The sequence below is a fragment of the Hetaerina americana genome, unplaced genomic scaffold (assembly GCF_022747635.1).
Source record: "Hetaerina americana unplaced genomic scaffold, ioHetAmer1.1.p SCAF_17, whole genome shotgun sequence".
NCBI lineage: Eukaryota > Metazoa > Arthropoda > Insecta > Odonata > Calopterygidae > Hetaerina > Hetaerina americana.
In genome coordinates, this window is record NW_027286730.1 from 11,680,021 (window position 1) to 11,705,483 (window position 25,463).

The 25,463-nt window shown below is 41.8% G+C and overlaps 1 protein-coding gene across 1 annotated transcript in view; it reads left to right on the forward strand.

The window, feature by feature from the left end:
• LOC139687168 (glypican-5-like) overlaps window positions 1-25,463 on the forward strand; it is a gene marked incomplete at its 3' end in the record, with an annotated part of 712,102 nt that overhangs the window by 519,989 nt on the left and 166,650 nt on the right. The window contains exon 2 of the mRNA XM_071584300.1: window positions 1,509-1,691. Within this exon, the coding sequence (XP_071440401.1) occupies window positions 1,509-1,691 (183 nt within the window). The remainder of the gene's footprint in view (window positions 1-1,508; window positions 1,692-25,463) is intronic.

A 25,463-nucleotide genomic window follows, 5' to 3' on the forward strand; every position in this document is an offset into this window, starting at 1 on the left:
CTTTTCTGCAGTCGCCGTGGTCTCGATGTCTTCCTCCCACGGAGACAGACCACCCGCGCGCCTCGTCCGCCTGATTCGGAGTCCATTTCGCACCACGCGCCCTCTTTTGTTTCCCCCACGTCCTCGTCGATTGACACATCTGCCAGTCGAGAGGGAGGGATGGAGTCCCTTGGCATAAATGACACGTGCACCCCTAACTCGCTTCCACACTTGTAATAATTTTTCAGTGTTTTGGCATACTCTACGAAGTGAAATTGAGTAGCAAATTAAGAAAGGTCCTCCTGCCCGATGACGGTCTGGTTACTCTGTCGGAAGTGATGGAAATGCCGCTAAAATATCCGTCCCTGCGGTGCAAAAATGGATACAGTTTTTCATTTCGATTAACAGTACGTCTTCGTCAGTTTTCCCCAGATAATATTCACTTGCACATGAAATGAAAGCGCTCTATAAGTTTATAGTAAAAGCAAGTTCAGGCATCCTGGCGATAGCTATTTAAAGGGGTGAGTTAAGAAATTCGATAGACTTGTGTTCTTCTCTTTTCCAGATTGTGCGCTGACCTCTCCTTTACTGTTCCTCCAAAGTGTCAAGCAGTTGAGTTTAAGTGTAAACATTATTTATTCATAATATTAAATCTGTAGTTTTTCATGACTCGGTAATTGGTGTAAATAAAATGTTATATGGATATGTAATTAGAATTGACGTGAAAGTGCAGGAAGAGGTAATGTCAGTTCCAACCTCGTACATTAATAGGAGATCCCGGTAGTATTTCGTAAACATCTCCGAAGTTATATCGTCCTTCATCTTTCCATTTTGAAAAGGACTGGCTAAGAAGTTTCGTATGAAGAACCATATCATATTTTATGATTTTTTATTGGAAAACTGAACAACGGGCATATGAGTAACAGATTTGGTTGGCATTCTTCATTATGTGACAGATTGTTACTATTAAACTTAATTACTGTTGGCGCAAAATGGTTTATTGACGCAAAATGATATATCCCCCCGGGTGCAAACCATGCGTTGAATTTTCCGTGTTCCAAATGAAATATTTTGTATTATTCTGGCATCGAAGGAGATTTTTTGACCTCGCCTCTTGGGTAAAATTTTGCTCCATTTGTATTCGTGCAATACCTCGCAAGCCGCCGCAAAGGTATGTGGCCGGGGATGGTAGGACACCATCGTGCACATTCGTGCACAAATATTGGTGAATAAATGTTCTTAAATATTATTTGCTCATGTACGCAAACAGTCTTACGAAACCGTGCACACATGCCCATCATGAATCAATCGCTATGGTTGACTAGATAATTAAATTTCGTTTTTTAAGTTATTGTATTCCGGTGCTTGTGTTCGATTTACTCATAGTCATGCGAACATTTGAATTTCTGAGTTTTAGCCTGCATTTCCTGTTTCATGTACGATATTGGGCCAAATGCCTTTGGAACTGTCGCGCGCGGCACAACCTTAGTGTAAATACGCTAATGATTCCCTTTTTCTTTCTTCCACAGGTTCCGGCTTGACAGTATGCGAGGCCGTGCCGCACCCTGGTCTTGCAGATGGGCGCAGTTGCTGCACCCCGAAGATGGAGCGCGGCTTGCTCTCCCTAGTAGCCCGCGATTTCGACTCCGTCCTGCATCACCACTCCCGGTCGCTCCAGGGCCTGCTGGCTGACGCGGCTGCCAAAATTCAAGGTTAGTGGCTCTATCGCACGAACTTCCCCCGGGACAATCGATTTCTATTTTTCGCGGGGCATCATCTACATAGACATGGTGTTTTGAAAGTCTTCGCTGGGTGTGTAGCAGGAGGTGATTCTATACCAGAGGCTTTCTGTATCAACCACCTCGCAGTTACCTTGAAGAATAGGAGCGTGTTCCATTCGCGATTCTAAGCACGTCCTCGTAATCAGTGGCATGGATGGATGATTTTTTTCCTTGGAGAGGTAGATAATGCCAGTTTTCCACCATAATGTTGGTTTGACTGGTGATGGGACGCCCCCTTGAAAGAGAAAAGTTCCTCCCTCGGTTTCTTAGAAAGTTATGGCACCTAGGAATTTACACAGCTCGTCCTAGGTCACTACCCGAACTTTTGGTCGTCATCTGATGGCTACATATTATTCCTAATAATACATATATTTTATTTTAATGAAATACAACGTCTGTCCCAAAAGTTTTAGGACTGAGTCGATTAAAAAACATATGTTACCAGCATTGAGGAAGTTCCCCCCAAAAGTCTTCGAAGTAGTACCCTTATGCTGCCAGCGGGTTTTCCACGCCTTCTGGAAGGCAGTGCCCAGAATGCTGTTAAGCTCCCTCGTCACGGCCTGTGGTGACACTTCCACCGAGCCGTGGCGATGTCCTTTTAGGGCGGATTTGAGGCAGGGCAAGAGGAAGAAGTCTGGTGGGGTATTATCTAAAAAATATGGATCCTCACTCATTCACAGGGTTGAGAATCTCTTGGCAGATCCGCGTGCAATTTTCCTTTTGTTTGGGAACTACGCATGAAAATTGTATGAATGAAAACCTTTTTTTAATATACAAGAAATAATGAAGTTAAAAATAATTAATCTTTAAATTTTAAAATTGACTCAGCCTCGGTAGTCTGTCATATGGTTAGTTCAATATACCTGTAGGCATTAAATTAATTCAGTAAACAGCGTGCGAAACTAAATTGCGTTTTAGTAGCTTAGCACATAATAATATTTTGCGACCATCATCGATGAATTTAAAAATCAACATTCAAAACCTCTTCCAACATTATTTATGCCAACAATCGAAAGATGTTTGAAAAAAATCTAATATCCAATCCTAGAGTTATTTCCCATTACGTTTGATCATTATTTCCTATTTCTCAGATGTTTTCGATTTCGAAAAAAATAGTGGGGAAAAGCTTCTAAATAGGTCGGCGTTCTCTCTTTAAGATATTATTGGGATTCAAATATATTCCTTTTTCTTTATTTCTGTCTGGAAATCGTTTTTGATAATGTCTAGCCCGGAAGAGAAGACCAAAAAAATACGACGTACTTCTTGCCTCCGTTGAGGTCGGAGTGGGAATGGGGAGATTACATTTGTTGCCAATAAAAATTTGCAATAGAAATCCATCCTCTAGCCGATTTCATGTCTGCATTTGTCTTCTTATTTTACTCTCTCCATTTGTGCGGAAACGTTGAAATCGTTCATTATCCGAGAAGGCCTCAGAGCAATTCTATTGTGTTTCATTCATTCCTCCATTTCGCATAATAGCCTTGCCCTTACTTCCTTATTCTTCACATTCGTAAGGTCATCTTATCTTTTCCTTTAAAGATCAAATGTAATCATTTTGATTTAATGGGTCATGAGTAAAAAGAGGACTTCGTAAAAGTTTTGGACGAGTCACGCAGACCCAAGCGACGTTCGCTTCCGAGATGTCGAGTTTGGGATGCCCAAAAGGTATCGCCCTGAAGGAATAATTTTCACTGCGTCAGTATTTATATCTCAATTTAGCGTCTCCCAAAGAACTTATTCCGAATCAAGGTAAAATAAGCACATATTTATACATCTTGCCTCGCATTTCTGCTCCACAATATTTTTTCTGCTTGCGTTTACTCATGCCTAGAATTCTTCATTTCATATTATCAAGGCCTTCTACATTTCGCTCCACATTTACATCTCCTCCATCCACTTTTTTTGCCGTCTTCAAATTTCTTCGAGTAACTTCCCTTCTAATAGCACCATTTCACCTCGTCATACTTTTAAGTACGAGGCATTGTTTGTCTTTCTCTCCCTTCAACATGTTTTACTTATCCATATCGACTCTAAAAAGGTTTCACTTTGCGTTCATCGTGGATCCTCAAAGACAGTATGCGAGGCGGAAGTTTGCAAAACACATAATCACCTAGTGCGGATATTAGATTTTCCTAATATTGCCTTTAATGAAAAGTCAAGGTGAACAAACTATTCGTTAATGCCTTAGTTACGGACGTAGTTTTTATTAATGTCCTCACTACATTTATTAATTTTGCATAAAATTTGCTCAATTAAATGATGTTATGCGTCTCATTTCCGCTTTCCTAATTTGATCTTCAACTTAGTCTTCTTATTCCTTAAAAATACCATTTACTTAGTTTCGTAATCATTTACGTTCGTCCTATACCTTCTCACTAATTCTGTGATGATCTCACAAATGGCTTAAGGTCCATCTCTTGTTGACTAAGAAACTAAAGCTTGATCGTTTGGGAATCTTACTCAAAAAGCTTTCCAATTTACGTGTATTCGATTCCACACCCGGACCATGACAAATGTCCTCAAATATTTCCTCATCGGTTGAATTTAAAATTGCGGGAGATAATGGAAACGCCTCGTTTATTCCTTTGCCTATCAATACCCGTTCTGATTCTCCCTCCGCTACCTTTACTTGTGCAGTTCGCGCTGTTGGCGGACAGATGTGTAATAAGACATCCTATCATGATCACGCTTTTCTTCTTCAATAATTTATTAAGCGGTGTTCACTGGATACTTGAATGCGTAGGTAAGTGGTACTTTAAATATTGATGGTCATGCGTAGGTAAGGTTAATTAAATGTTAATGGTCACCCGGTGTAAAAGATAGGAAAATTCCTTTTCCGAGCGATGCGATGAGGGGGGGATGAAATTTGACTGTAGTCGTTCCCTAACATATCGTCCCCTGAGAACCTTCTCGCCCTGTCATCCCGGAGAAAATCGCGTTAGGGTGCTGCTTTCAGGAAACATGGGTTCATCGAAATATACAGGACAAATATTGAAATAAAAAGTTGATAAGAGAGGTGTTACTGCACATTGATTTGACCTATCCTTGGTTGCCTTGTGAATGGAACCCTGCGCAGAAGAACATGTATTGGAAATGAAAGGAATGTATAATGAATGGCTGCCGGTTTCGCGTAGAATAGTTATGAAAGAACAGAAAGCGTAACGTTATCATTGGAAAGCATTGCTTGTGAGATGCTGAAAGGATAAACGTAGCTTGCTCGACGTAAACGTTTAGGTAAATACAAGTAATTATAGATAAACGGTGGCAGAAAATGTTTACACGCCGCATTGCGTATTTCGGACCATGGCGAGAAGTCATGCAGGAAATTGCCATTTGCCGAAAAGACCAGTAATCATAAGTAATATTTTTCTCCGTTCACAATACATGGCAATAACAGTAGGAGACAATCCTTTAAGACAAATGCAACGCGCCAAAACATTCAAGATGCGGAAAGCCTATCCCAAACGAATGGACAAACAAATAATATTGCATGCCCTAATACCTTCGGCCACCAGCCCTTACGACGGCTTGTGGGGAATTATGCAGATGTTTTAGATGAAGAAAGCCTAGATTATCTAGTTACAGAAGCTTTGACTCCAATGAATAGTAAGCCTTATAGTGAAAGGGTGACAACTTCAGAATATATTGAGGCAAATTAATGATCATGGGCGGCGCATGCTCGGTGGAGCAAGAAGGAGCCTGCTCCCTCTCTTAGAATTTTGGTGCCTCGTAAATTTCAGATGCACTATGATTTATGCTGTTTATCCAACCATGCAAACCTACAAAGATGGTGTGCAAAAAAATGACAAACTCGTACAATGAATGGGGGAAAAGGTATGCAATGGTAGCGAAACATTTATTTTCGACACCCCTCCTGTATTCCAACATGTTGGCGCAAGCGTTAGAAAATTTTTTTTTTCGGAAATGTCTGATCTCCAATTTGTATTCACTCTAATGCAAATTAGTGGGAGGGAATTGTTCATATGGTATCTGCAAATATAATGCATCTCAGTAACGACTAAATAAATTATCAATGGATCGAAAAGTACTTAAAAAAATGTGTGACTCGTATGTTATTTTCTTTAGTCAGATTTCAAGGTTTCATTTTCGGTCATTTTTTTATAACGAAACAGGTTGAGCTGTGAAATATTTATATTAGAGATGAAAGCGTTGCGAAGGTAAAATTAATCGCACGCGATTAACATTGTGTCTTTGTAATATTCAGTTGGAGATAAAAGATCTTAGCAATTTAATTACTCGCTAAAAATGCAAGTATACGACAGATTTTGGGAAACGTTTTTTGCAGTCCTCCCGAGGCATTGAAGATTAGGTAAAAATTATCTTTATTCTCCACGACACTAATCTAAAGTGGCTATTGATGCAGTTTTGGAGTTTCTGGAGAGCCCAAAAAATGGAAACTTTTAAAATATTAAGGAAGGGAAACATTTGCGTGTCATTTCTACCTTGAATCGGGGGGCGTGGGATGGAAAAAATGTGCGAGGATTTTGTTTTTAATTTTGCCATAATGTTGGACCCCATGCGGGGTCTTAGACCTCTCCTACTTCGAATCTCCCCGGACCGGGGGCGTATGCGACCGACCACCTCTGCCCCCGGGCCAATTTGCGCACACGCAGTACTCGCCCACGTCCAGATGCTAATCTCGCCATTACTTCGCCGCCTATCACCATTCCTCCATCCACACACTCACTCTCCCTTCGCCGCCTCTTCCCATCCTCCTTCCTTGCCCTTATCTTCTCGTCCTTTCTCTCTCTCTCTCTTTCCCTTCTCCTCCCTCTTTGTCTCTCTCAGTCCACTCACTCCTTTCCGTCCAAAAAAATGCAGATAAGGGGTTTCGTGGGGGGGGGGGGAGTGGAAAGGGCGGCGGGGAAGGGACTCACAAAAAAAGAGGAGCAAGTCCAACCCCTCCACCTTCCCCCGGCGGTTCGTCGGAGGGTGGGGGGGGTGGGCGAGGGAAGCGCTCGGTTGGGAAGGAGAGGATGGTGTGAGGGGAAGGAGAAGGGGGCGGAATTCCTGGCGACGGCGGTGAATGACCGGGCATGGAACCCGGGTCATAAGCTCATGGGGCCCATCGAACAGACGCACTCGCACCTCGAGCACGCGGATACTACAACCGTGCTATCTGACTTGGACACGAACGCACGCGTGTCCATATCTCTTATTCTATCCTTTCCCTGCCCTATCTTTTTTTCTCTTCGTTTAACAACCACAGTCGCACGGTCACGAAATTGCGCTTTTTCAGTCTGTCTCCCCTCCGCTGTGCACCATGGATATCCGCATTGAAATAAGCAATGGGGTTGATAATTGGATAAAAGCGCGCAATGCTGATTAACGGGAATGGGTTTCAGAAAAGGAGGTAAATTGGTAAATGAATACGTTTCTCCGACAACATAATTTCTGATTCTCCTCTCCAAGTTCGAATAGTTCATTGGTATATAATAATTAGTGGATTGAATTTTCATTTGAGACGGCCGTTAAAAGGTGTTTCGATATCACTATCAAAGAACCAACAAGTATTAGATATTTTATGCTTTAGTAACGCCACCTCTCATAATATCATTAAGTTCCTGCCCTGAGTTTGTGTCTTAGGCTTCAATCGTTGTTTGATTTGTGCCTCATTCGTTAAATGTCATTATTTTCAGGGAGCTAAGAATGAAAACAATATGGGAAAACAGTCACTCAAATTCCCATCTGAGACAAAAGAATTCTCATAAATCACTCTTTTATTAATTTTAATATTTCGGTATTGTCTCACTATTTCAAAATTTCCATATGTGTTTATCATTTTACAAGTATTTCCAATTATTTGGGAATGATCCACTGCCTCAGATCAAATTTTATGCATTCTCCTTCGCAGTGATGTATTCTTTTCGTTTTTCTTGGAAAAATAGGTATGCATGCATATAACAGTATGTACTACCTTGATCAAAAATTTCCCGGAATTTATTCAGAAAATTAAAAATACAAGTTTATTCATCTAAATCTATATTGTCCCCTTCAAAGTAATCCCCATCGACTGCAACACACTTATGCCAGCGCTTGATCCAATCCTCGAAACATTTTTTATATTCGGTTTTCGGTATGTCCATCAGTGCTTCCTGCGATTTTTCCATTACTTCCTCTCGGCTGCTAAAACGCGTTCCCCGTAATGGTTTTTTAACTCGATTGAACAGAAAGAAGTCACAGGGAGCCAAATCAGGTGAATTCGGTGGCTGTTGGATGGTATTTGTTGCATTTTTCGTCAAAAAATTACGAATAATGATAGCACTGTGCGACGGTGCGTTATCATGGTGCAAAATCCACGAGTTTTCTGCCCACATTTCTGGTCTCTTTCGGCGAATTGCTTCACGCAAACGTCTCATAACGCCCAAATAATACTCTTTGTTTACTGTCTGGCCTTCTGGCAAAAATTCATGATACACTACACCGTTGTAATCCATGAAAACCGTCAGCATTGCCTTCTTTTTTGACTGAAAACGACGTGGTTTTTTTGGTCTCGGCTCATTTGGTGAACGCCATTCACTTGCCTGATGTCTGGATTGCGTGTCGTACTCATAAACCCACGTCTCGTCTCCAGTAATGATCCTTTTGATGAATGTGGGATCGGATTCAGCCTCGCAAATCATGTCTTTTGCGACGTCAACACGGTCTCTTTTTTGCATGAAATTGAGGTCTTTTGGCACCAACTTTGCTGCTACACGACGGAAACCCAAATCATTAACCACAATGTCTTGGGCGGATCCATAGGCAATGTTCAAGTCCTCCGCTATTTCTCTGATGGTTAATTTGCGGTTATTGACCAACATTTCTTTTACTTTATCAATTTTTTCACCGACTTTCGATGTCGATGGTCTGCCACTGCGTTCATCGTCTTCGATTGACTCACGACCACTTCTGAACCGCTCGTGCCACTGGTAAACGACCGTTTTTTTTAGAGAATCGTTGCCGAAACACTTTTCCAACATTTCCAACGTCCGTGCGCCACTAAATCCGTTTTTTACGCAAAATTTAATACAAGTTCGTTGTTGCAAATTTAAATCCAGTTCTGAAATTGTAAAAAATCGCCAACACACACAGAGATAGATGTACTCTTGGCTACGTAACTTTTGCAAATGTCAAGTTATGACACTAAGATTTAAAGGGAATATCAACAACAGATGCACCAATTTAACAAAAAAAACAGAACTCAAATCGGAACGATGGGAGCGCCACACGGTGGTTATTCCGGGAACTTTTTGATCAAGGTAGTATGTATGTGTATAAATTTTCTTTGCACTTTTCTTTAAATCTAGGATTTTCAACATTATATTTCTGTTTCATGTTTATGTCTATACAAGGGGTTGCAGGATCTTATTACTTATTATTGTTGCTAATATTTAAACGGTGGAGCTACGACCGAAAAATACTCCAATGCTCACTACTTATCAGAGGACTTCCACTGAAGTTTCCGCATACGAGGGTGTAGAGTCAGGCGATAGAATAAGCTATCAGTAGCCGATAATAGACCGCGAAGGATTCATTTAGAATGACAAAACTGTTCGCGGTAGGGAAGCTTATCGTTTCAATGCTTTTGATAAGAAGACGAGTATCGCTGATATGTTTGGGAAATATACATAGCATAAATGAAACGCCTAATTGAAAATACTGTTATTTAGAGTAGGATGGATGAGGTATGAAGTTCGCACACTCATTTGTAGCCTAATTTGTATTTTCCATTGGCCATGGGATAAAAAATAGTGATGTAAATGGGAATGTTTATAAACTGTTTTCCACCTATAACACTCCTCACTGTTTGCACTTGGAACTTTTTTTTTCATTCTCGTATCTTTGTTTGTACTCCGGAATTCGCTTATAATTGCGAATGAAAAAGGTCTTTTGGGCGCCATTTTCCACAAACAATACGCAATGCAGCAATTAAAAGCTCTCAACTCTAAATATAATCCCTTAAAACCCTCACCCCATTGCCCCATTCATTTCCATTGGTATTTGCAACCCCCTGTCCAACGTGTACAACTGGGTGGCTTTCAGGATTTGCATGCATTTGTAAGGCGTGGAGAGACCTCGCGGATGCTATTTTGGTCGTCTGGTCGCCGCGCCCACCCCTTTCCACCGATTCCCGTCCCCGTCACGCCCTCGGCTCCGTTAGAGCCGCGCTCACTCCCGCATCCTCCCCGCCGCGCCCGCGGGACCCTCACTCGGCCGTGTGCGAGTATGCAAGTGGTTACGTCTCTATGTACGTGTGTGCGAGCGTGCGGATCTGTTTTTGTTTTCGTAGTTTTTCGCCGGCACATACAAGTACATATATATATATTTACGTGTTAGTGTGTGAGAGAGTGAGGGAGTTAGAGGGCCTTCCTCTGTGGTTTTCGGCGGCGTCTGAGTCCAGGATACGACGTGCATAGAAAAGTTTCCTTGCATGCGGCCGCTATGCCGCCCTATCTGCTTTTCTGTCTTTTTTTATATCCGTTCATTCGAAATTCGCCTCTTCTAAATCGTGTGTCTTCTTGTTTCTTCCATTTCCCTGCCCGCGTGCCGTTCTGTTTTATTCACCGTATGCCTCCTTCTCACTTTCTCTCTCTCTCTCTTCCCCCCTGAATGCATATAAAAATGTGTCTCGTCTAACTCCCTTTGATATAACCTTCTCGCTTCTCTCGTTTCAACCGAAGCAAAAGTTTGCATATTCCGCGGCGATTCTTTCGTTGTTTTTTTTGGGTCGGGTGTGGCGGTCCTTTGGCCCTCTTTTGATCTAATTCCACGTTTTCAGAAGAGCGAAATTTTCAATCTTGCCATTGATGCAGTGGTAGATAAAATGCAGAGAAGTTTAACGTTGCAATTACTGCTCATCATTAAACGAAATACTTTTGAATTGATAAAGGAAAATTTGAGGAATTGAATTCCTTTATATTTGGTGAATGAATTTTGGATTGACGATGAGTAACGTGAGGAGTAGTTTGGTTGAGCTTTACCTTGTGAAAGAAAACGAGGAAAACCACTCTTTTTGAATGTCAATATAAAGAGATACTTTTATGTTATCAATCGAATTGAATCATTCATGCAGCCGGTCAATCTTCGGGTGATTTTCAGGAAAGGCCGGTGTTCTTTAAAGGATAGCAATATGCGTATTTGTGGCGTTTCTGTTTTCCGTTATTGCTTACCTTTCAAATGAGTTACTTTCCCGATCCCAGGTTCACTAAATTTAGTGTATGGAAACGGTTATTCATAAATTCTAATTTTCGTAATAGGACTTACTGATAGACCAGGAAATCGGGAGTTTAAACTACTTCACACAAGCTTAGATTCTTAAGTTGTTATCATTTAGTTTCCGATGAAAAATAAGGACTTGAGTGAGCTAAATGACGAATAACATTAGGACTTAATTTTTGTACGAAGTGCAACTATAAAAGCTTGGAATATCCCCCATCAAAAGATAGACATTTTTTTGGCCACCATTGAAGATTTTTTTTTAAGTTCAAAAGCTATTATGACATATTATTGCTTTAATGTGATCACCTCAAATTAATAATATGATCAAATACGTAAAAGTTTGCTTTTTTTCTTAGCATTCAATTAAGGTGAGGATGTTCACTCACGTTTTTAAATAAAAACTTAAATTAGGTGAAATGATTTTCCTGGCGGAGGTGGCCGTAGGCTTTTAGATTAATTCGAAGGTGTGCTAATGGCACACAAAAAAAATATTTTATGGCCACATCCCCACGGAATTGGTTTATACTCACCTTCATTTTCACCTCGGATCACTTTCCTCGGACCCACTCCTCCGTCTCCCACTCATCCACACGATTTTTTCAATAAACCGTCAACGGAATTGTTCCAAACGAGTTTTGGAGATTACTCGGAGATTTAACGGTATCATTTATATGTGAAGATTCAAGCACAAAAACCGGGCATTACCCTTCTTCCTCCTTCGGTATTTTTCATTCTCCATAATTTTCAACCTAAATAATACCCGGTGGAAATTCCCTCTCCTTCTCCCGCAGGAGAGTGAACCGGTTAAAGGGCTGACGGTTTGTCGCATCTGTCGCTCCTATTTCGTGAGTAAATGGTAGGTATATTGTGTACACGATTTCAGTCAGTGGGTTCGTCTTTTCATATTCAGGGTGCATTTAATATTGTGCAAGTGGGCAAACTGACTTCTTTTTTCAATTTCCTTGAGTCTCATTCCTTATTAGTCCAAGTCATTTTTCTCTATGCATACAATTGAATCGCAGAGCTTTAACATCTGAGAAGTAATCAGTCTTTTGGAGTTGTGTGCTATCATTTTGCTATAAAATTAGAATAAAACTGCTAGTTTATTCCCGCCGTTTTCTGTACTTACAGTTTGCTTGCTTTTTTTTGTCTGAGGAAAGATGCTCTGGTCCGAAGAAGACACTTAATTTGCATGTAGCCATGCTAATGTCTTTATGAATTTTCATGGCGCCTGGAAATAGAGGAGTTAGTGATTTTTTTAATTTTTATTTCTTGGAAACGTCGGAACGTTTTCATATTATGAGTCGGAAAAATGAATTTGCAAAAGTTCATTTATATATTAAAAATTGTTTTGGACTTCATTATAGTACCCCAATTTTGGCGTTCACTATTTTTGAACCAACATTTCTTGACATTTTACCCAATGCGTACCACCTAAATACTCTTTCACCATTTTCCTTTTGTTTAGTGCCGAAGGCGTGGGATTATGCGCCAAGATGTTAAATCAGTGATTAAGAATTGTGCTAAAATGAATGTTAGAATTAAATCATAAAATGTGCACACTAATGAACTTTTAAAATAGAGTAAATGAGATAAATCAGGACATGGAGATGACCTTCCGTGAGTTTTAATATTAGAATTATTAATACTTTATTTATGTTAATATAACTTGTACTCTTAGAAACAGATTGCGGTATAATTCGATGAAAAAGTAAGGAAATAAGTTATGTACCAAATTACTTTGGTTTAGCATGTTTACCGAGTGTGTTCAATGTATCAAGAAAATCGTAAATTAGATTATGTTCAGAAATATTCACTTACTAATAAATTTTAATGAGAAAATAGATAGTTGGAAATAATAGGATGAGAGCCTCTTCATTCAAGACTCAATAACTGTATAATTCTAGAGATTAATTCTGAAATCGAAGGGAAAGATATTATTTCTGAGACCACATTGTATCAGACAGTATAAGAGAAATATACTCGAGCATTGATCGAATTATTCACCAGTTTCCCGTATGCAATTACAATGAAATCATGTCTATATAGTATAGCCCAACAATTTGGATCCAAAGACGTCGCATATATTTTCTTTTACGAACATTTAATTATTATTAGATAATCTACCGGTTAAGTTAGGTTTTGGATGGACAAAACTACCAAATGAATATTCTGTTCCTCCTAAAAACACATATCCCAGCATCCTACTCTACAAAAAGTCCCTCTTCATCTCTGTGTACTTCCCTCCCCCCTTCATTCCGTCCAACATTCCTATCCTATTCCTGCCCTTTCCTCGTTTGCCTAACATTTTTGCCTCATTTGAAACATATAATAATGTCCCCAAATTCAATATGGTGTCCTAGCAGGCTTCATAACGTTGCCACTCGCGCTGTTAGTGCGTATGCAGACTTAATATAATCGTCCCTCGCTACAACGTGATTTGCATCAAGTGAAGGGTTGGAACTGCTGCACCTAAGCTCATGATTCTTTACTATCCTCTCGTTTTTTTCCTCAGAGATTCCCAGAACTATAACATAGTGCGTAATAGAAATAAACGAGTTAAGTGAATTTTGTCGTGAACGGGAACCCACACCATCAGCAGCTGTGACGATCGTCCAATCAAAGACGAGTGCCCCTGGAGACAGTTTTTTCCTCGACTGCGCGTGGTTTCGCGCGCACCGAGATGAGAGTTTTTTACATCCAAGTACCTCGTGCATACTTTCGACAATGACCTTTGCCGGAGCAACGCCTGCCTTTCATTCGCCGCCGTGGAAACTCAAGCTTAACTTCAGTTACCGTTTCGCAACTGCCAGAGCGAAAAAAAGTCTCATAAACTCGACGTCAATGGGGTACTTTTCCCGTTATCATTTGGATCCGAAACAAAGAAACATGTCCGTGGCAAAGATTCACTGAGCACTGTCCTCGGCGGAGTAATCCTTTTTTTTCTTCGTCCGCGAAGAATTTTAAATGTTTTCGGCGCGAGCTCCATTCCCCATCCCCTCCTCCCCCCCATTCCTCCTCTCCCGGCGCCCCGGCATCTCCACTCTTCCTCCCGGGGATTTTTATTTCATCCCGCGAGGAACGGCGGCGGAAGCTCTTCGCCTCACTGCTGCAGCAGCCACACTCTTCCCCTCCTGCCTCCGTGTTTTTAATCACTTCTCATAATTCGTGCCGTTTCTCCCTCCGGCTTTCCGTCTACTCGAAGGCTCGCTTCGCTCCCGGATTCGCTTCCTGCTGGCCGCCGTGACGTAAGAGGGGCCACGTTCCCTCCCCTCTCCCGCCTCCACTCCTCCCACGACCCCTCCCACTCCGTCCATTGGCGAGGATCAAGTGGTCGCATGAGGACGGGGGAAAGAAAGGTTTTTATTAGCGGCGCGTATCGTTCCCGACGTAATTAGTTGGCGTGCCACACCTCACACAACGAAGCATTTCGTTTTCCCTCACGGCCCAACGCTTAGGCTCTGGGTTGGGTGGGTGGAGTGTCCGTTGGGTTGAAGGAACGGCGTCTCTGGTTTGCTTTGCTTGTTCGTTTCCCTTCTTCCCTCTCCCGGAGTAAATCGAAGCTGCCGCCCCGGACGCTTTGGGCGGAACGGTATTTCTACGCTTAGCCCTGCGGAAGATGTGTTTCACCGCCGGTGGTCGCTGTGCGGCGTGGCCGTTAGAAGGCAAATAGCCCCGCGTGAAGCACTGTATAAAATGAAATATTGAAGTGCATCCCGGATTAAAGGGAATAACTTCCCGTTGGCTGCTTCCGCTTGAGTGACCGTGGGTATACATGTCGTATATACCCGCCGGTAATATCTTGCTCAATTTTTTTTAAATATCAAGGTAAATGAAAGAAAATTTCGCAAAAATTAATGGAATTAACTTTTATGTGCTTCAATTAGTAAAAATAAATTCATTCAAGGGAATTTTTGGTATTAAACCTTTCAAGGATGCGCCAAAATCCATCAGTGATGAATTTTAATAATAATTTAAAACGTGTGTGTAAATAGGTACACTAAAATCTAGTATGTTCTAATTGTATTCATTTTATGCTGATATTATATCATTACTTTTCTGTGTGTGACTTGACGAGTCACGAACTCACCTTAGCCAATGCTAAAATCACATATTATGTAGCCATAATTGTATTTTTTATTTTGATGCGGGTATTCTCCCGCTAGAAGGCATTACAGGGTGCAGTGAGCTATTTTAACCAAAACTGGCCTTGATGACCATTCCCCTATTAATACGACGAATCCCTCGAGCCGTTACGAGGATGTGAGGAAGGGGGTGTGAAGGCGCCAGCTTTTATTATGCAGTCGCAGATAAATGTGATTTGTTTGTAATAAAGGGGCAATAAACATTTTCCCTGACAGCGATTGGGGTGCGCTAGCTTGGTTTTATTACAATCACGAATCGTGTGAGGAAAGAAAAATCACTACCCTTATACCTTTCATGAATTTTATTTTCTATTAATCATCACCCTTATCGCATGTTTTACAGTTTTTTCACACTTATTTTCTGCTCCTTTTACCAGGGAAGCACTCCATGGTGATACGGTATATTAGTAGTAAATATTAATTACACGGTACTTAGAGAATAATTGTCACGCAGCAGAAGAAAGGTGATCGACACTTATGGCTGAACGTGTGTGTTATCTTTTATATAGACATGCATCACTCACAGAACATAATACCCATTTTACACCCTTCTGAAGTCTATAACTTGTAAGATGGAGAATATTTTCTTATTGCGTAGTATTCATCAGACGGAACTGATAAAATTTAGTCAGTTTCGTCGGTAGAAATCCGAATGGAGCAGCCAGGAAAAATGTGCGACAAATATCTTTTTTATTTTGGTATTCTTGAGTTTTTTGCCACATTTAGACTTGTTTACATCACATTTCAAGAAAGGTATGTAATTGAAATGTTTATTTTAGCCAGTCTAGAGATTCTGAGGTTTTGAGCGGGCCATAATAACCATCGTACCACATCGTGGACTTGAAAAGCACTTCCCCACAACATAAATACCCCTTCTCTCGCACTTTTCCCTTCGTTGGTTCCCAGTAAGTCCTATCCCTCTCCATGGAATATTAAATGTCTATTCTTTTCCCCTTTCTTCCGAGCTCATCCAACATTCTCCCATCTATCACGGCCTTCAGCGTCCCACCATCTCGCAATATCTCAATTTTTCCACCTTCTGCGAATTTATCGCGCAACTTCCTCTCTTACACCAGCCCACTTCTTCATATCTTCCTCCTCACCCAGTTTATTTCCACCTTCATCTCATCCACGAATCAAAAAACTTCAAAAATCTTGCGCTCACCTCTTAGGCGGTGGGAGGTTTGCGAAAATTAAAAATCTTGTTCTATTAATTCGTGTCGTGGAATCTTCTTACCTCTTTCATTATTTATAGATTAAATGAATCCTAAGGAAAGGACGTCATGAAGTCCATATCCACTCATTTGAATGAATGGTATTTTGTTTGTTTACTTGCGTGGTTTGATGTACTATTCCCTGAAAAAGTTTCCTGTCCCTCCCTGGAACCTAGATCTCGGCCTCACCATAAACTCAAAGCATGCCACCCCGTCTTCCGTTGTAGAAGGTTACCTATAAGCTTTGCGGTAGGCGGACCGGAATCCTTGAGTCTCAGGCATTCGCTCCAATATGAGTGGAATCCAGTTACATAGCAAGAGCCGACTTTCCTGTCTCTGACCGCAAAGTGATATGTTGGCAGGCCTGATTATGGTGGGATTGTTGCAAATTAGAGCGTCAGTGTTTCGACTAAAATGCCGGCGTGTTATCCGTATTCTCTCCAGAGAGCGAAATTCCTTTGGATTCTTTCGCTCCTTATCTTTTGCGAATGCTGTCGGAGTAATTTTCGGCCTCGCAGGGTCGTCCTTTAAGCGGAAGAAATCGCTGAAGATTGCGCAATTAGTGCTTGCGCGAATTTTTGAAATTGCTTCTCTTTTATGTTATGTGCTACAAATTAGATGTATAATCTGTTTAGAATTTCCATTGCTTCGTAATAGCTGAGCTGCCGAGATTAAAATCATAGAACGTTTTCATCAGTATTCCTTGCCTTTTGATGTTTTTTGATAATGGATAAATACCAGAAACTTGGGTATTTTATCTTTACAGATGGATGAGTTTCTTAAAAGTAGCGTATTTGGATGTTATTAGTGCTGTCATTTATTATAACGGTTCACGTATTTTTTTTCTTTCAATAACGTCAGTTTTATAGATGTTTTCCCGGTTGATTTTTTTCTCTTAACTCTGCGGCAATGTTTTCCATCATTACCTGAAAAAGTTAAAGGTTTCACTGAGGTTCTCTAAATATTTTACACGAAATTTAATATTGAAGAACAAACGAGTTCCCGCCAAGAAGATTTTCTGCACTCGTATGAACATAAACTATTTTCATCGGACTGTCATGCAGCCCTAATGCATAATTCTATGACCACAATTTTCTTATTTTATTTTTTTATAAATTTAGTACTTACGAACATTTTGATAAATGGTCATGATACATTTTTAAAGGTTCTTTTGCTTAGGGAGAAGCGGTCATCACTATTCACGGAGTGGCAAGTTTCTAGATACTCTTAGGGTTAAAGCATACGTAATAATTGAATAACTATTGATTTCAATGTTATTAAATAGATTGAGCATACTCACAGCGTCAAGTCGTGTAGTGTACTAATCCCAGCTCTTTCCGCCTAACTCCCAGTAACTTCCGGGAATTTCTTTGGGAATCGTGCGTTTAAGAAAGGGTCATTAGTTGATAAGTGCAAGGCAGTTTCTTACCCTGAATTTCCGGATGTGAACTTTGTAGAGCCTCAACTCTGATCCCGATAAGAATCAGCACGATCCTTATCCGCGTCGAAAACCTTGATATTACCCGGCATAACTGCATTCACGCATTTCGGATGAATTCGTCGTGGTGATACATGACAAACATAACGCCATAGCCAGAGGTACTCCTTGGATCAGAAATGTTCCATAAAATTAATCTTATATTTCATTGGTCTTTGAGGCAGGGTGAAAGATGTAGATTTTGGGGTTTTTGTGATGTGAGTATGGAGAAGGATTGTAAAGAATAAAAAGGATGGAAAGGTATACGTATATACGAGGAAGTGCTCGGCACGGAAGGGGAGGAAAGAGTGAAAGAGAGAGAGAGCGAGAGCTTTTGGTACAAATAAAAAGGAAACAGGAAAGGTGGATTCCGAGAATTTGGATTGGTGAAGGAATGTTTTGAAGACTGTAATAGAGCAATGGAATAAGCATGCTGGGTAGAAGGAAGTGTGGCAGAAAGTATGCCAAATTGGAGAAGGGTTTATTGCAGTTTAGGGTATCACGCTGTGCCATGATAGGTAAAGCTTAGAAATGTAGCGGTGAATAGTGCGTGTGTGTGTATGGGTTCATCTAAAACAATGATAAACTGCCATTAATGATAATAATCTATGCTGGAAGTCGTGTGCATCTTAGAAATAAGTAATTTCCTGTTTAGAGTTTACGAATAATATTAAGAATTTCCTCGAATGCAGCTGTTTCCGAGTCCGAAATCCGCACTTCTACCCAATTAGGCAATTTCCGTGATTCTGGGTTTTATTGCGGATGTCCGTGGGTTCCAAATGGGTTCTAACCATCGGCTTCCTGGCCACGAGAGGCGTGATTGGTGGCGCTAAATTTCGCAACATTAACGCTTCGCTTCCGTTTTTCCTTGTCGACCTCCCAGTCCCTCCCCCCCCCCCCACCGCGCCACCCCGCTCCCTCCATCCTCCCACCCCACAGCGCCAGGTAGTCTATTGTGCATCGGAGCAGCGGGAAGCGTGGATGTTCATAAAACAGCCGAGCAAACAACATCTGTTGCAGCGGCGGCGGGAGCGCCATTGTGGTCCCAGATGCCTCCTCCCCAGCTCCTTCCTCCTTTTCTCCGCTTCACTCGCGCGGAGACGGCCCGAAGAAAGGAACCGCGGCGGCGGGGCGGACGTGCGGTATCTCTCTCCCTTGGGTGGGTGGGACTCAGGGCTTCCCCCCCACTCCTCCCACCTTCGTTCGGTTCCCGCCCACCACTCAAAGTGGGTGCGTGCCATTCAGGTTTTTTCGAGGAGTTATTTTTTTTCGCTTCCTTATAAAAAGGGATCCAATGGTTTAAGGCGGGAGGGGGTGAGTTGGGGTTGGGAAAAGGTGGCTCTCCACATGGAGGGATGGGGGGAAGGTTTGCTGGATACAAACTCGGAAAATTCATCCTCATATGTAAAACGCGGGTAGAATTGTATGAATAACACTTCTAAAATAACGGGAAAGTCACGTATATGGCTACCGAAGTTATTTTAATTTTGAGATATGGGTGGAATTTAAGCAAATCCAATTGTCAAATACGTGTACTTATGTTGGTTTGCATTAATTGTATTGAAAAGTGATCACAGTCTTTACCACACAAGATCGTATAGGCAATGCGTCTTGTGGTTCTACCAAAAGTGATGACGTAACTGGCATAAAATCATTTATTAACTGATGGAATAAATTCATCGGCCCGAATGTAAAAAAAATATGTAAGGTGATTAGAATATATACAGTTATGAACAAAATTTACGGACCGGTTCTGCCAAAATAGACTTTAATCCCTGCTGATATTAAATTGGTGACTCTATTAAGGAGTTAATATTGTAAATATATGTTATCTCTGTATCATTTTGATTTTCTCATTTCCGATAACTTGATTTTATTTGAAATTTTCTCCTGCAAACGTTGAATTTTTTACCATAAAAATGTGAACATGGCCAATACCTGCAAATCAAAAACGTGAATGGCTTCTAATGCATTAAATAGATTTGTCACAGCACTAGTACTGTTTTTTAATCTGTGTTGGTTGATATTTTTGCAAACTGAATTTGCAATTAATTTAATGTGCAGCGGTACTCTCGCTCTTAGTGTTAATAATATATCTACATCTACATCTACATCTATAATATATCGAGTACCAGTGGATGGAGACATCATATTCTGCGGCAAACATTTGAGTGAATCAATTTATTTCTATCTTCGATAATGTGTGTATGAGAGTACGTAAAAATTAGGAATTACTCAAATGCTCTAATTGTAATTAGTTGTTTTAATTACTTAAATGAAGTAACACCCACGAGTTAGAAAAATGATCTGGTGATTGGGAAGCATTGTATCAATCTTGGTTTAAAGCTTTCCCGGCTACCCATTTTATCGTAGGTAGATATTTAAAAGCTGATAATTCAAACTCTTCAAATATTTCAATATCTGAATTTCAAAATTCGCTTTCCCTTTCAATGCCTTGTAAGTAGCAAAAAATATGTATATTCAATTGATTTAAACTCAGCGCTTGAACTCTGTATACGATTCTCGAGTCATTGGAGCTAAGCCACGTGGGCTGTGACTACTTAGTGCTCCAAAATAATGGCTTTGATCTGAATCCTATCGCTTGATGGGCTAACCGCGAGCTCAGTAAACTGATAGCTCCATTAAGTCCCTTCCAAGTTGCCTAAGAATTAAGTAGCCTAGTTAATTGAGCGATTCAAAGCATTCTCCCGTATAGCCCTGAATTCTACTAAGCGTAATTCCGGGCGCAGATGAAGTTTTTTGGTAGACAATACATCATTACCATACTGATAGAGCAAGTATAGAGAAATTTGAGATGATTTAGAATTATATTTGAAGTGAATATACATCTATCCATTGAATAATATAATGTATTAGAGGACCCTATTTCGAATAGCTCTCGCCACTATCAGATAATGGCATATGAATGACGATACATCCAATTATGACAAAATTTCTCTTAGAACTTTAGATACAATCAATTATTTCACTGTGGGAATTCATGATAATTCTTCTCGTGATAATTTCACTTTCCCAACACGAAGTGGTAGCCGCTTCTGATGATGAGAATGTTTGAACGATAAGTCAAGAATCCCCTCATTTTAGTAGTATTGATTCCCGTGATGAATTCAAAATATGTGTGCTAGTATGAGTAAAGCCAACACCTTCGAAGGCCTACGATGTCTGAAATACACACAACAGGGTAGGGGAGTGGGGGAAACTCATTTCCCTTTGACGCTTGCTGTTTTTCAAAAAGATACGGTTCCCAACAAATTGCACGACTCGGTGATTAACTCGGAGTAACAATTGGTGTCGGTGAGATTTTAACTCAGACCCTCCAGTCAGTAAACGAACGCTTACCACTACACTCTCACGCCACTTAAAAGTAATTGTGAAAAATCGAGTTCTTTGGTTGTGTTACATTTCCTCTTATAATATTTTATCACACATTTGATCGATTTATCTTCTTCCTAGCATTTGGATCAATGCTTTCACTATGCGTACTACTATTTGCTGGCTGGATTTCATCCTCTCCGTTGTGTGTTACTCTTACAGTCGCTACAGTAATCCCCACAATCTTCCCATTTCACTTCACACAACTCCACAATATTAATAATCACCCTAACATCTCCTGGGTAATGTTTTCGGTGGATGGTAATTTACTACAGAGGTAACTGGTTGTTTTAAGCTGTATCTGCTTACTTCATCCATTGGCATCGGCTATTAAAAATGGCGCGTCTATTTTATCGACTAAACGGCCAAGGCGTTTTTGAATTTTTCCGCAGCCGTTCATACTAGCCTTCGTTCCCTGCGGGCCCCCCTACTCCTCACCGGATAAGGTTTCCTCCTCCTTCCCTACGACTCCTCCACCCACTGAACACCCCTCCTCCCGTCACCCATCCCACGCCATCTCAGCCACGCCAATCCATGGGCGCGTGGCACTGCCGAATAGTTCCGCCGCCACCTCCGCATAGAAGGAAACTCAAACCGCCGTTGCCTCCGTAACGCCGCCGCCGCGTGGCCCGCATACTCTCCCCCTACTCTTACAGCGTCCCAACACCCCCCCCCCCGTGGCCCTTCCAACCCAACACCCCCCCCCCCCGCGGCCCTTCCAACCCAACACCCAACTCTCTCTCTCTCTTGCCTCCCGCCTCTCCGCCCTCACATTCGTTCTCCACCGCAAAAACCCCCGCCATCCCCGCTCCCGACTCCACCCCTCACCGCACTCCATCCGCACGAAACAACCGCGCATTGTTCGCTTCACCTTTTACCTCCCGCCATCACTCCCCCCTTAAATCCTCTCCCAGGATGAGAGGGAGAGAGAGAGTTCAAAAAAGGAAACAAAGGGAGTAAAAAAAAAATATCTGAGGATGAAATGGTCTCGCCGCCTACGCGCCCACCTTTTCATCTCCCCCCACCCACAAACGCACAACTCTCGCATGTCCTCTCTTCCCTCTCCTTTGAACCCATCCTAGGATCCGTCCCGCGATCCCTTATGGATTCCTCCCCTCCCCGACCATTTCGATCTCCCCTAGGAACTCCTCCCATCCTATTTCCCTTCCTGGCCTCATTTCCTTCGATTCGGATGGCATGCGCGCGCGAGATTTGCGAATCTCGGAACGACGTCGTAGCCGGAAGTGGGAGCTTGAATCGGCGCTCGGGTTCAAATTGGCGTCGATGTGCTGCTCTCAACTGGAAGATGTCGTTAATGTTATGACAGAGACAAATACGCCGATGGAGATTCGGCGAGGAAAAATTATCCTCCCCCCTTCCCCGAAGTTATCTGTCTATTTGAAGTTTCTGGAAATGGCGGCGTACAATTTGTTCGCATGCCAATTCCTGAAGAATTTGCCGTTTACCGGGGGAGAAAATAAATTTACTCATCAATGAATAATTTTTTTAGTGGTAGTCAATCGGCTTATGTAGGATTTCAATGGATTCTGACACGACACACTACTGTGTACTCAAGCCCTGACAAACATGACCTAGAATATCCTTATAGCTCCGTGGTAAATATTAAAACCACTCGTTCTTTAGCTCTTCATACTTTCTGCCTCCCTCAATTCTATTAAAAATGCATCTTCTTATCCTCCCTCCACCTCACTTTCCCAATATTCTCCCCTTCTTACCGTCTTCCACACCCCTTTGAATCTCAGTATCTTCTAAATCCACTTGTCCTCCCTTCTTCGAAATTCTACCAACAACTATTTCAATTAGGAATTATATCGTGTAATATCTTCATTTTGAGAAATGGATGTTCTTTAATGAAGGCGGTGACTATTTATTCGACTCTTCGGTACAGATTAATTTTTTAAAAATATCCTAGTGCGTTCAAATGGGCTCGTTCTGTTTAAAGCATCCAGAATTAAACGTGGAATAATCAATCTGGCTTCCAAAGTAATTTTTTCCCCACAACGCAACCATTCTTCTGACCTCTGGTGGTTCCGATGCCGCTTTCGGACGATCTTGAGTTCTCGCTGGATGTTATGTCACCCATTCCGTTCGCATGTATGTAATGCGTATTCAGTCTTGCGCCACCGTTATTTATGAGTAGAATTTCGAGGAGCAGCCTCGTGTGGATTCCGTCGAAGTTCTCAACGGGGGTCCTTCAATCCTCCCAATTCTGTTGTGCATACCCACCCTTGGCCTCTTTCTACCCTAAGCCCTCGTGTCACGCGCTGTTGCTTCTGTTTCCAGCGCAAAGCCATTTTCCGTATCGTATTACCTCTTCACCTCATCCCCTCGCTTCTTGCTCCAGAGGGAGATGTTCGAGAGGGGGAGGGGCGGGGGGTTACAGCTGAGTATATGCGTATACAGAATGGACTCAGGTAGGCGTGGATTTGGCGGTTTACGATGGCTTTTCCGTGGGTGCCGGGAATTCGGTTGACAGCCATTGTGTGTCGCTGGAAAACTTCGAAATACTTACCTTTCGGCGTTGACTGCTTGAATATGAGTGAGAAAAATGGGAGATTTTGGGATTTTTGGAGATATTTTGCCATGCCAAAAGGGATGAAAACACCCTCTTAGCAATAAGAGCGTTCCGAAGATGTCATTTTTCCATATCCATAAGTAATGTATGACGAGCGAGTGTCGGGTTCAGACATCTCTTAGGTTTCATAAGTCTCCCTCTTAAGAATTATATCCCCTCGTATACAAAATCGATTACTTTATTTATAGATCATTATGACTAAAATCGAGAATGTCTGCCTTCATTTCGTCAGTTTTTTTGTTAATTATAATGACTACTCATAAATACGTGTATGCATAAACTCATATATGAGTGGATATTTAGACGCTAACTTTTTTGCATTCCATTTCACGGTGATTATCGACTTATAATAATAACTTCAGAGACCTCAATCTTCCTGTATTCTAAGGTAAGAAATGTTTATTGCTTACATTCACTGAAATGCAATACATTTATTTTAATGGTAATTACACTTATATGTAAACAAAATTGAAAGTTGATGCTTTCATTTTCGATTTAAGCCTTGAAAGTAGTGATTGTTGGACGAAGAAAAAGCTGATAATTCTCTTAATAAGTCTCTAAGCATTTAAATAATTTTTGTTTGAAACTCACATCCTTTCCGAGGCGTTGCATCCGGACTTTTTTAAGTGTACCGGTTATCGAAAAAAGCCAAAAATTCCCTCTCTACTGGGACCACGGCTTTCATACCGTGTACTTTCAAGGCGTGTTCCCTTTGCGAAGAAGGGAATACACATTTGCTACCGTGCTCCTGTTCAGCAGATGCTAACTACTACTGCGATGTGGAAACAAGCGCATATAATCTTTCGTTTATTCTTGCGTTTCGCGAACTTCGGTGTCCCACGGATTCCACAAATTCTTTCAATAGGACAACAAACGCGCCATTTGCCTCTCGCTTTTGTACGCTTTAAAAGGTTTTCGTGTGTTTTACTCCTCCCCGTTCGTGTAGTCGTTTTCCACCGATGGAAAAAAATCCATCGCATCATTCACCGGTAAAACAAAAGGTCGGAAAAATCACGGCACACTTGTGGAGAGGGAGAATCGGCGTGCCACATGCAAACCACACCGACACGGTCGGAAAACCTGTTTAATAGCCCAACACCGAGGCGTGCGACAGAGACACGGCTTGCGACACGACCCGAAATGTTTTCGAGTGGACCTTTAACCTCCACCCCGGTTTTTTTTCCCGGTTCGGACGGAGGGAGTTCCTCGCCAAAAATACACTGTTAATCTCTTCTTCCAACCGTTCCCTCCACCGACCCCCACTTTCCACCGCCCTCCCCCCGTATCCCTATCCTTGCAACACCACGTTTCAATGCATCCGTGTGTCTGGTCTCCCCCTGTTTCTCCAAGGTTGAATAAAAAACCTCCTTACGTCGTTCTTTCCCTTCCTCTCCGCCGACCATAAAAAAAAATAATCCAAGCTGCGCGTCGGAGGAAGGAAGAGGAGAAAGGAGGCGAGCGCGCGGATTGGGAGGGGGGGAGGGAACGGGACTTTAAGGAACGCGCGTGGGTGCGTGCGTGCTGGAGGCGTGGGTGCGGGAGCCATTGGTGGCGGGTGCGGGGGGAAGGAGATGGCGGGCTGGGGGCCTATGGGGGAGATGAAGTGGTGAATCGAGGCCCCTCAAGGTGTGTGTGCGCGCCTCGTCCCAACTCCGT